The sequence below is a fragment of the Macrobrachium nipponense genome, chromosome 12 (assembly GCF_015104395.2).
Source record: "Macrobrachium nipponense isolate FS-2020 chromosome 12, ASM1510439v2, whole genome shotgun sequence".
Lineage (NCBI taxonomy): Eukaryota > Metazoa > Arthropoda > Malacostraca > Decapoda > Palaemonidae > Macrobrachium > Macrobrachium nipponense.
In genome coordinates this window covers 105415244-105428654 of record NC_087205.1, presented here as the reverse complement: position 1 = coordinate 105428654, position 13411 = coordinate 105415244, and the positions used below count along the sequence as shown (strand labels likewise).

At 37.1% G+C, this 13411-nt stretch overlaps 1 protein-coding gene across 1 annotated transcript in view; it reads left to right on the top strand.

Moving 5' to 3' along the window:
• LOC135224909 (serine-protein kinase ATM-like) overlaps window positions 1-13175 on the top strand; it is a 57761-nt gene extending 44586 nt beyond the window's left edge. Inside the window, exons 10-13 of the mRNA XM_064264234.1 lie at window positions 986-1240; window positions 1571-1702; window positions 5406-5546; window positions 13107-13175. Coding sequence (XP_064120304.1) covers window positions 986-1240; window positions 1571-1702; window positions 5406-5546; window positions 13107-13175 — 597 coding nt within the window. The remainder of the gene's footprint in view (window positions 1-985; window positions 1241-1570; window positions 1703-5405; window positions 5547-13106) is intronic.
• The last annotated feature ends 236 nt before the right edge of the window (window positions 13176-13411 follow it).

Here is a 13411-nt window from a genome sequence, read left to right as displayed (position 1 = left end):
AGTTTGGGGTTTGCTTGATATTTTCTAGGGTCTTTTCTTCTGAGTCCCATTTTTCACTTTCTTTTGATTGTATAATCTTTAGTTCTGCATTTTCTATCATTCTTTTTAGTTCCATCACTTTCCATGCATTCTTTTCTTTTGCAAGACCTTTTTCCACATTCTGATATTCTGGAACAGCATCCTTCTGTCTCGTGGTATGTCTGACTGATGTTTACTTTTCTTCTTTGGTATTGGCAGTCCCCGGGTTACGACGGGGGTTCCGCTCTTGAGACGTGTTGTAAGCCAAAAATCGTCCTAAGCCGGAACATCATCAAAAATCCTAAGAAAACCTTACTTCTAATGCTTTAGGTGCATTAAAAAATATGTATACTGCATTCTTATTGCATTTTTCAACCTAAAAACCTTCAAATATAGATTATTTTGCATTTTTGGTGTCATGTTTCTTGTGCCAGATGAGCGTTGTAGGTGTCGTAACCCTGGAACATGCGTTGTAACCCTGGAAATAATTTCTGATGAATATAATTGAAAAATGCCTTAACCTCTGAATATCATAAGCCGAACCCGTCGTAACCAGGGAACTGCCTGTATTCCCCAGCTATTAGGATAATATTCCAAATACGTATTCATTACAACCCTTTAATATCAGTTACACTAGTATCCTGAAAAGAACACGCTCCATCCAGCCACTGCGTGCTTCTACACACATTTTGTTGTGGCTGTAGTGTCAACATCATAGCAGTATTCACAATGAAATTGTTCTTCCTTCAAGTCGACGTAGTAGTTGGATCTATTTTACATGGAAATTAAGTAATCAGAAAATGTTGTAAACTTTAAAAAAAAAATAAAAAAAAAATGTTTTGTGATTTTACCAAATAGTACTTAGAATTCAGTATCATGTTTATAGCAAGTAAGGCGTAAAGCAGTGTTAAGAAACTGTGAGATTTTTATCTTTATTTGTTAAACGATTGCATTTTGTCAATTACAGGTTAGAATTCCTGGTAATCAGCCATTGATGAATATTAAAAACATACAGTATACTAGCGCTCTTACTCGCCCTCTTGTGCTTCAACCATCTGGTCATTACGATCCTCCAGTTATATCTTCTTGGGAAAATCAGTGCATGTTTGTAGGAGGAGTTAATGCTCCTAAACGTCTGACTGTTAAAACCTCTGATGGGCTGTCCCAGTTTGAACTTTTGAAGGGCAGGGATGACATACGACAAGATGCTGTCATGCAACAGGTCAGTTGCCATTCATTGAATTTAAATTTAATTTTGTATGGTGTAAGATTTTGTTGCAAAAATATGCAAGTTAGGGTATACTTCAGCTGGTATTTTAGCTGAATAATTTGAGTCATTTGTAAAACTTGAACAGTTTTCATTATTTTCTAGAATTCTTATACTTACAGCCATTAGTATATAACTTCTCATTAATATTGCTGGTAAAAGTAATGCTTTACAAAGTGAAATTCCATAAAATACTTGATAACATATTATAATTGAAAGTTAATGAGTATCTATGCTTTATTTGTTTTTAAGTTTACAATAAAATGTATATTGCCTTTGTTTCAGGTGTTTGGTATAGTAAATGAATTATTATGCAAAAATCCTGATACCAGAGAGAGAGCTCTTTCTGTGCGTACTTACAAAGTGTTACCGCTTTCACAAAAGAGTGGTCTTATCCAGTGGTGTAACAATACACAGGTTTGTTATATGTTTCAAGTACAGTAAGTTTAATTCTGATGTGGATTTTTTTACATGTCAAGTATTTCTGTTAAGTTTTATTACTTATCTAGTAAACACTTAGCAAGTTTATCTCTCCATGCTTAAGATAAGGAGAAAGGTGAAGACTAAAAACAGACTTTAAACAAGCCATCCAAAAATATAAATATAGTTGAAGCCCCAGACCAACCCAAAGAAAAAGATGAAGAATAAAAATTCAATTTTGAGCAGAGACCAACATGGAAAGACTGGTCCTAAGGTTCCTTCAGGAAGATGCTGTTGTCACAGAGAGCCTCAGCCAAAAGAAATGCTTCCACCAGAATAGTAGTTGCTCTCATCAAATATGCCAAGCCTTATATTGGTGATGATGTACCTTTTGCATAATCCATGAGCAGATTAATATTAGGCTCACAGCATTTTACTACTCCTCCAGACCCATGAGCTTGAAAAGTTTAGATTTTCTGTTACATTCTAGGACAGTTAGAACTCCATGCCTTCCAGATGAGGCTAATTATAGACTAGAACCTGTCATTGATCAGATAGCTTTTATAAGACAAAAGTGGGCAGAAACCTACTGAGGCAACTTGATAAATCTTCTCAAGCAGCCTCCTCTTTAAGTTGGAAAATCCCCTGCATTTATCATACTCCCATAGTTTCCACAATCATGGGAAACTGCCATTCCTATCTGAAGAATTTTGTATTTGTTCATATGCAGAACAAATCTTCAGTCTTAAGTTGAGGATAAATCTACTGGTACCAGCTGGAAACCGGTTAAAAGCAATAAAAAATTGTACATGCAAGGAATCTTTGGCATCTGGCATCTAAAGCGTAGATGAGGTGGAAGTTGGTCAGCGACTGTGCTCGAACCCCATGACGCATTTAATCTTTCTTTTACCACCTTAGAGAGCTGGTGTTTGCTTTTGCTCTCCTCCTCCCAAGCTGGTTATTTCACTGTCAGTGATTCCTTTCCTGCTTTTTGTGTTGTTGGGGGTGTGTGTGTGTTTTGTGGTTCATTATTGATTCCTCCATCGGGGCTAAAAAATCCTGTGAGCGTCATTACATGTTTCCCAGCCTTCCAGGGTTCCCATGTTCTTGTTCCTAGCTTCCACCTTGACTGACCCCCACACAACTTACAGCAGGTGTCATTCTATTTTTGTAATACATATATCCAATCCATGCCTGGAGTGTTACTGCTGGTCTTTTGATCAGTGGAAGAACTTCTACAGGAAGAATGAGCATCATAGAAAGTTGGTACATCCATCTTATGAAGGATTCCCTCCTTCCCCTTCTTCCAGGCTTATTCCCTCTGCTTTGTTATCCATTGGTGCCTTGTGTCTTTCCTTTTCTTCCATTGATTCATATCTGGAAGCTATGCATCAGGAGTGCTCAAGGTGATATTTTATTTCATGCTGCTCCCTCTCTTTCAGGGGAAGACCCTTCTGGCATGGAGGAGGCAGTGCCATCTTGTTCCTTTGTTTCAGGCTCATTATTTTCTGCCAACCTCATGTGGACAGGTACCACCATTTGGTTGGATCCCTATCTTTTCGCAAACGAGGTTTTTCTCTCAGAGCAGCAGCTCAAATGTCTGGCTACCTCAGGTGATCTTTGTCATCTGTGTATCAAGGCAAGGGGGCCATCTACTGTGATTGGTGTTGTAGATGGGGTTTCTCTCCACTTAGAACTTCTGTTTAGAAGATAGTGAAATTTCTGATCCTTCTAAGAATAGAGAAATGTCTTTCTGTGTCTTTGATCAATGGCTACATGGCTGCCTTGGGATTAGTTCTACATCTGAAAGACGTGAACATCACTTCATCCTTGGAGATCTCTGTTGTTCAGGAGCTTTGAGCAGTCTTGTTCTGTTAGGGAATCAAACCTACTAGGTGGGCCCTTAATGCTGGTTCTGAGTAGTCTCACTTGAGCTCCATTCAAACCCCTAAGTCGTTCGTCAGTCAGGGCAGTGACTTTGAGAACAGTTTTCCTTCTGGCTTTGGCTTCCTCAAAAGAGCTGGAGAGCTCCATGGTTTAGATTATGACGTAAAACGCACCAGGGGTTTGAGGTCTGTAGGTTTCAAAATTCATGGCTGAGACTTGGAATCCCTCTATGGCTGTCCCTTCTCCCCCTGGTCTCCATTTTATGGGGGTCGAATGCCATGACATCTGTAGCGACACATGATATGAAATCCACAGCAGTTTGGGTCTCACTGAGTCTGCAGTTCCTGCATGGCTACAGCATCACCCTAGCATTTGTTCATATGCAAAACAAACCTTCGATCTTAACATTAGGGTGTTTTCCAAGTGCCAGCTAGTAACCAGTTAAAACAATCAAAGAATGTTAAGCAAGGAATCTGTGAGATCTGGCAATGCCTGTATGTACGAGGTGAAAGCTGGTCAGAGACTGTGCATTGGTCCTTGTGACGCTTCAGTCTTTCCTTAACCTCCTTGGGGAGTAGACGTTTACACTTTGCTCTCCTTCCAAGCCGATTGTTTGTGCCCGTGTTCTGTCTTTCAGTGTATTTGGTGTGTGTATTTGTTATTATGGCTTCCTCTGAATCTTCACGGCATCATCGGCTATGGATCCACATATGACTTGCAGGAGATGCAGAGCAAATTTTTGTACAGTGACTAACCCCTGCCTGGAATGTCATGCCTGGCTTAAGTCGCAGTGTAGGGTGTTTTATAGGAAGAGGGAACATCGCAGAGTTTTGACTCTTCTTAATTGGGAGGGGTTTTCTTCTCTTTTCCATGGAGCGCAATGTCGTCACAGCCTTCACCCTCTGTGATGTCACAATCCAACATGGCGACTGACATTTCATTACAGCCTTCTTCCACCCACGCATCTTCGATATTGACAAATAACACTACACTTCCTGATTTAGTGGCACGTGCGCTTATGGAGAATTTGCAAGCGTTAGAAGAGAAATTGATAAGACATACAAGAAGAAAAGACGCAAGTTATTGCCTTCTTGTTCTTTTATCTCTTCGGGTTTGGCCTCATTGCCGGCTTCGTTGGCGTCGGTACATGCTCCAGTCAAATGTTGGAGGATAAGGGACTTTGTGGCTTATCCTCATGCCAAGAGGAGAAGAATAATTTCTTCTTCATCTTCAACCCAGGACTGTTATATCCCTTTTAAAGGAAAACACAAGTAGTTGTTGTTGGCGCTGAAATGAAGAATTAGAAAATCAGGGACTATCTCGTTCATCTTTGTTCCGGGACTATCACATCCCTCTAAGTCTGGGTCATTAGCTCTGTGTCAGAAGTTGGAACCTGGTGGTGGGCTTTTCAATGGGTTTGGGCGTGCAGGCAGTTATTACCCAAAGCTACTGATTTCAAGGCAGGGCACTCTTTTCAAAGCTTCTTCTGCCACATTTCACATTTTTGGGGTCAGTTTTTAGCTGTATTTGTTTTTAGACCTGTTTTTAGTCTATTCTTATTCTAAATCTGTATACTTTTCTTATGTTCATAAGCAAGTTTAATAGCATATAGTGTTTTCATCAGCTTCAACTTGAGAATTAAGTGCTGTCATTTTTATAGCTCTAGAATTATAGCAGTATTGCAGATGTAGCTGTTTATGTTATTCTTCTATCATATAGTGAAGACTGCAATTATGTATTTTGTTAATTTTTGTGGATAATGAAGAATGTTTCAGTTTTTATTAAGATAGATAATGAAGAATATCTTTTACAGGCATTTGGAGAATATCTTATAGGCTGTGATAAGAAATCTGGTGCCCACAAATTATACTACCCAGATGATTACAATGCTCAAAAATGCAGACAACTGATGACACATGCAAGACTGCCAAAGACTGAGTCACTTGAAGGTGAGGTATAATGTGTTCCAGGTACGTGTAGCTTAGGATAGCTTTTTCCGGGTTTTCATTTTAAAGTATAGTGACAAAAGAGATATTTTAGGTTGAAGCATCTTGAGAAAATTTATAATGTTACTTAGCAAGATATCAGAAATGCTTTTCCCAAATCTCCTTCCATTCAGTAATAAATAGTATGAAAGCTTACCTTTTTACTTTTTACCAGAAAAGGTTTACCATTAACATTGTTATGCTTCACTGCACATCTGTTGAGTATCATAGACAAAAGTAATGGACTAGCTTGAGCTAAGATATTGGAGTGGATTGGGAATTATAACCTAGAAGCATACTTTTTTTCAAAATTTCATTGTAAAAAAAAAAAAAAATAAATGTGTACAAATACGTACATTAATCATGTTACTTTGGTAGGATTGATCTTACAGTGCATGCTCATAGTGGGTCATGAGGCATGCATCTGTTATTGATACAAACCCATAATTTATGGCCAAATCTCAATTTAAGCAGAGAGGATTCTAGATGTGAAATTGTCAAATTCTCCGATGAGAGCCCCAAACCCTCCTGCCATCAGAGATGTGACATCATGTAGACCACTCATACAGTGTTTGGACCCTGTTGAATAAAGACTGAAACATAATGTACTAACCATTTCAAGCCCTTTTTATATATCAGCTGCATCTTCTTGATATTTTGGCACAGCATGTTTTAGACCCTCTGGTAATTTTGGGTTACAGTATGATTTCTTGGTTGTATGTAATATTAACCAGCATCCTCAGAATATTATAATACAGTGGTACCTCGTTCGTCAAAATTTTCTTATGTCGAACATTCCATTTTTCGAATGAAATTTTTGAGAAAAATCTGTTATCATTTGTCAAACAAGTGCTCATTCTCTGAACTGACCGATTATCTTGTTTATACTGGCATTCGACGGCCTACTGCGACCTACAAGAAAAACTGTATTAACATGTTTTTTCATTTACAATATATAGTTTAATGATGACCATATTCGACTATAAAATTTAGCATAAAAGGCTACAAAATCATATGTTCACTGCGGTGACGTCATGTGCAGCTGACTTGAGATTGAACGAGGCGCTTTGATATGTTGAAGAGAGAAGGAGAGAGAGTTAGAATATTACTACATGTACTATGTAAAAGCAGTAACAGTTTACATAAAAAAAGGGAATTTCACAATAAATTTAACGTGATGATAAAGTATGAAAACAATCAGATGCAATAAAGAAACAATAAATAAAAGAATTAATTGATCCAGTGTTGGATGCGCTGAGTGAGACGTTATAGTTTCACCATAGTCAACAAAATAGTAAATGAAAGAACAAAGCTTTTCACAAAAAAGTTTAGCATAAGCAATTAACAAAATCATTAGTCATTGCGGTTATGCACAGCTAACTTGAGATAGAAGGAGGAAGTGTTTATATTTTTAAGGAATAATGATTGACTGATTTGAATGATTTTAAGTTTTCATGCTTCGTCATATTGTTGAGGAGAGAAGAAGAGAATAAAATGTGTACTATAATATGTACGTAAAAGCAGAACCATTCACATGAAAAATAAAATGTTATTTCACAATAAATTTAACATACTGATAAATCATGAAAACAATAAAATGCAATGCAGTAAAAAAAAAAAAAAAAAAAAAAAAAAAAAAAAAAGTCTTACTTGAACCAGTGTTCGGTGCACTGAGTGAGACTATAGAGAAAGGAGAGGGGAAGACTGACTTACCAGCTGGATTGGGTATGATTATTCCCTTTTTCCCTTTCTTTTCCCTTATACTCAGTTTGCCCAAATCACTTTTTGTTACGGTAAAAAATACCTATCTAGTTTCAATTGGTTTTTATGATTTTTTATAACTGTAAAATTAACTCAGATCCATAAGAAACACACTGGCACTGCGTTCAGCTTGTGCATGTCTGTGAAAAGTTATTTAATCTGTCTTTAATTTTCTTGCATTCTTTACTTTTGTGTTTGCAATATCCTCATATTTATTTTAAATGCTTTTGTTTGCCAACAGTAAGCTGATGTATTGTGGCATAATTAATCTCTTTCTTGTCCTTAAGATCCAAGTGTAAATGCGTCAACAATCATTCTCTCTCTCTCTCTCCTCTCATCTCTCTTTCTCTCTCTCTCTCTTCACTCTCTCCTCTCTCTCTCTCGCGTCTCTCTCTCTCTCTTCTCTCTCTCTCTCCTCTCTTTCTCTCTCTCTCTCTCTATCCTCTCTCTGACACAGTTGGACACCCAGTCGATTTCTTGGGTTATTCTTGTAAAATGTGTATAAAATTGATTTTGTATCAGCCTTTGGCTACTGCAACCATTTCGGTTTCCTCAAAGAATTCCAGTCTCTCCTCCCTCCACCCCCAGCGTGCCATGCGCTATTTTCACCAAACAGTTTGTAAATTGTACACAAAAATTTTTTTCAAAAATTTTACTTCATGTGATACTCATATGATGTACTGTTTTACTACTTTACACTCTTAATTTAACTTTTGAACACATTAATAATAGAAAAAAATTTGAAAAAGGGGACTTTTTTGATTGGCTAGAACAAATTACATATCCTGATTCTCTTTATTTCTTGTGAGAATATTTGTTTCATATTTCCAACAAATCGTATTTCGGACAGCCTTCTGGAATGGAGTAAGTTCGAAGGCTGAGGTACTACTGTATTCATAATCCTGTATTCACCTCTTGTCAACAATGTCCAAGATCCCCTATTAAATCATGGGGACCTCCAAATTTCTTTTATTAGTATTATTCTGAAGATGAACCTTATTCATATGGAACAAGCCCACAGGTGCCATTGAGGCTCAGCTTAAGAATTCCTTACTGTCCCAGAAGGTTTTCCTTGAATAGTGGGTCAAAGGAAATTACTTTCATTTTGTTTAGGCATCCTTCGACCAGCTAATAAAAGGCATATATTTTCACTTCAGAAACATTATGGCTTCAAATTTTAAGATACAAATGTGTGAAATATGGTAGTTAATATCATTTGAACCTTTCAATTTTTTATTATAAATTGCAGGGTTAAAGATCAATATTAAAGAAATACTTACTTAATCTTGTAAATACAGTAGAGACCCGGACCTCGATCGTATTAGAACTCAAAATAATCAGATTTCAACGGAAAATTTTGAGTAAATGTTGCATCTGAGATCAACCAAAAATCCAGAAACCTACCCAAGGAATCTTATGATTTTTGTAAATAAAAGTGGTTCGGTTCGTCTCCGCTAATAGGTGTTGTTCCCATGTGCATTTGGTGAGGAAAACGGTAAGAACTACAATTGAACTTAAGATTATTAAAAATTATAATGTAAGAGGCATTCTGTAACAACCTTAAAATTCTGTGGGATTTTCAAGATAGGCTAACCATTGAAGTGTCGATAGTTGTATCAATCGTTAGCTACAGTCGCAACTATCGACAAACTACCAACACTGTAAACAAAACATTTGTAACCTAATAATGGTAAAATCCGTAGGTTTTTCAAGTGAATCACTAGTGATACAACTTTTGATACTGTAAACAAAACAACTAATTACAGCAATTACTGTGGATGATTACCATAATTAGACGTAAGGATGAGTGAATTCTCACTTTGTTACAAGAGTAGTATCTCTATCCGTAATTCTAAAAATCGAAAAGGTCTATAAGACTAACATGAAAATTTTCTGGAGAAAATGATAGTTTGAAAAAGTTAAACATATTTTACAGAATATAAGCATTGTCATCGTATGCCATTTGCATTCGATGTTGTTTACATTTTCAAAATTTTGGCTGATTGAGCTATCGATATCTTCATCGCCATTACACTTGGCTGGTAGAAGATATGTAATTTAAATACTCTCTTGTAAATTAACAAAGTTTGGTTTAAAAGTGGCACAATACTTGATTGTAAAACATTAAGTGTGATTTCGCTAGTTTTGAACATCAATTTTGCCTGCGCTTTTTTTTTCTTCTTCTTTTTATAGTGACAACAAATGATGTCGGCAATCAGCCTTTCTCAATATTGTTGCTTATGTCTGTATTACAGGTTTACAATGCTTCATCCGTAATTTAAAAAACCAGGAATGAGAGAGAGAGAGAGAGAGAGAGAGACTCTGTTGCCTGGGTTAGGTTGTTACATTGACACATATCCATTAGCAAAAGTAAAAAATATTTGTGTATTGAGAATAATGTTCATTTTAATAAAAACCCATATTTTACTGTATCTAATCATATTGCATGTATTACCATATTATCAAATTATAATACGAACAGAGTGATCTGCCATTTGCATTCTGATTTCATTTTACCAACATTATCACTGTCTTTAAATGCCGAATGGAACTTAATTTACAAAAGAAAGCTGGGCTAAAAAATTGCAGCTACTTTATTTGTAAATTTAGTGCATAAAAAAAAGTCAACATGTATTTTTTTGTCAGTTTTAGACAGTCCTTTTGCCTGCCAAAACATTATGCAGTCTGCTCATTATTCGTAATTCCCAGATGAGGCTCATATAATTCATAGGTCCCAGTCGTGCTGGACTTTGACCCATGTTTACTAAGGGGCAATATTTTCTTGGTAGTATTTTATAATCAAATTACGTAAAGGGTTTTGCGATATCGATAGCTCCCCAGTTATCCTTAATATTGGGATTCTTTCCAAGGAATACATTTATGAGGATCGACTTCTAATGGGTTTTACTCTGCCAATAATGTCCCATTATAAAGCACAAAGAGCCTATGAAAAGTGCCCCTATTATACAAGGATATTTTATGAGAAAAAATTTAATATCAACACGTACTGAAAAATTTTTTTGAAAGTTATTTTGTATACAGTATTCTAGTAGACTGTATGATGGTTTATTTATGTTTGTTTATGGCTGCTTACAGCCACAAGCTATTAGGGAATTTTTCTGAAGTTTATGATAACAGACAATTTTGGTTGGCTTATTTTTTAATAATTTTATTTAATTTAACCTGTAAGAATCAGACTTTATTTTCAATGTTTAATTGTTAGCAACAATAATTACGCCTACCCCTTACAGTACATACTACGTACCTAGCCTAGCCTATGGCGCTCAGTCAACCATCGTATTATGGCCGAATTGGGCGTACGTGGGGCAGTTATTTTACTTAAGTATATATTTAAAAATGAAAAAAGTGCGTTGAATGGTATGTTGTTTAACAATGAACTTATTTAATTGTAATTTATGTGTATTTATGGGTAATGTTTTGTATAAAAAGGCAAGTTGTTCATGTATGAAACAAACCTCCGGTCTTAACATTAGGATAAATACTCAGTGCCCGCTGGAAACTGGTAAAGTTTAAAATAATTGTGTATACAAGGGACTATGTATTGGCATCTGTTCTTGGTCATGAGACATGTGGAGCCACCCACACACCCCTCTTTAACTCGTGGCCCCGTTAGTTATTTTCTTACCGCCTTTAAGAGAGGACGTGCTTTGCCTCCGTCCTTTTAAAGCCGGTTTAATTTGCCCCCTGTTGTTTTCAATTTGTTGTTTGGAATTCCCGGGCATGTGAACATGAAGCCTTCTCATGCTTCGAGACTTCCTAGATATCACAAGAAGCAGATAAACGCCCTGATATTTTCTTAGACGATGTCGACGTCAAGGTACTCATCGTGTAGTAAGTCATGGGTGCAGAAACTTTTAAGGTACAGTTAATTTGTTGCCTGTGCTTTGGATTATCACATATTCATATGGATTGCCTGTAAATCCAAAGCTTGGATGTATCAGGATGTGCTTTGGGAAGTAATTATGACTAATTGTGCTCCTTTCCCTGCGGGGAGATGTGTGCATCGCCGTCTTGTTTTCGTTCCAAATACGTGGGTAGAGATGATGCAGGTGTGCGGTCAGCATTAGGCTTATCAGGAGAACCAACTCAAGAAGGACAGTTGGTTTGCTATATAACGTCGAGGATGTAGAGGGTGTAGGACGTTTAGGAGCCATTTTCAATGGTGTCACAAGCACTATTTTGCACAAAAAAAAGCACAAATAACAGCTAAAACTTTCATGCGGCAAAAGTAGCGACACGAGCGAGAGAGAACAATGAATGCGGTCTTCCTTCGCTGAGCGCTTGGCAGGGTGGGATGCTGGGTAACGCGTCTCGGCGGCTCGGCCAATCAGCTTGTGAGATTCAGGAGCCAAGATGTCCAGCGAATCAGAGAGGTGTTGATACCTGATGTTCTAATGTACTCTCTCTGCCTTCTGCTAGCACCTGCGCCATTTTTTCTCAACTTTGAATTTTTGATGAATATTTTTGAAAAATCTGCGATGCAATGAGGGCGCGAAACTTGAGGCGCGAAGTAGCGAGGGATTACTGTAAGAACATATCTGTTAAAATGATCGTGACGGTTGGTCTGTGACTGTATCGAAGCTCAAATGTTAAGGTGTCTGTCTGTTCATTAAAATTTGAGATTTGGTTCATTGTTATGAAAAACCACTTTCAATTTCCTGTATAAAAATAAGGTTGCCCAGAGGTCCTTGGACACAATTTCCTTGTGTCCTTTGGTGGCTGCTCAACAAATAGTGTAACTCATTCAGTACCCTTGGGGGTCAGTTGGTATCTTGTCTAAGATGATGGTATGAATGTGAAAAGCAGGAGATAACTGGCCTCTTTCCTTTTCAAATTTCTGCCTCCTTTACTTCGGGCAATAAGAAGAGAGTATCATCATAAGCTGGAACGGACAAGATACAGGTGAATGAAGTAGCCATACTGTTAGGGTTAGTATCAGTAAGATACCTATCAGTAGCAGGACATTCCTCTCTCTGGCAAGGGGGAGAGGAATGATAACAAACCTACATGAGTGGATGAATTGGTTTGTTAGAAGAACAGATCTTCTTATCTTCCTCGGACGCAATGAACTATGACATTGTGTAGAACCCAGAAGTCTGACTCTATGATATTCATATATGTCTTAGATTCTGTCAAACTCCCAGTTGGTTAATAGTACTTACCTCCCACCAAAAGTAAGTGTATAATAATGTTAAGACCGAAGGTTTGTTTCGTATATGAACAAATGACATATTTTTAACAAACTTTTATTTTTCATAACTTAATAACCTGAGGTCGTAACATACAAAGGCCCACCTCTAACCACCCCTCTATGAACTAACCTGGGGTTGGAAGAATAACTACGGGGTCACGAGTTAAAGAGGGGTATGTGGGTGGCTCCACATGTCTCGTGACCAAGCACAGATGCCATTAGTCCCTTGCGCACACAATTATTTTAAACTACCGGTTTCGAGCTAGTGCTGAGTATCTATCCTAATGTTAAGACCTCAGGGTTGTAAGTTATGAAAAATACAAATTTATTAAAAATTTGTCATGTTAGGGTAATAACTGGTGGTCAAGAACGGATTAATCCATTTTCAGTTATTTCTTATGGGAAAAATTAATTCAGATCTCGACAAAATCGCACCTCGTCGCTTCTTCTGGAATGAATTAATATCGAGGTCCCGGGCTCTACTGTGCTATAAATTTCTATGCACTCTTAATGTTATTGTTTCTGAATTTGATTAACTTTTCTGTTTTCTTTTCAGGATATTTTGAATAATTTCCATGCAGTCTTCAGAAACTTTTTCTTTGAGAACTACCCTTCAACCTCATGAATGGTATAAGCCGCCGTCTAGCATATACTTCGCTCAGTTGCAACAAATTCACAATGGTCGGATACATTTTAGGTCTTGGTGATCGACATGTTGAAAATATCTTTTACTTGATAAATCCAGTGCTGAACTTATCCACATTGATTTAGGAATAGCTTTTGACTTTGGAAAGATTCTCCCAACTCCTGAAACAGTTCCCTTCAGACTGACACAGGTAAGATGAAAAGTAACAGATGTGT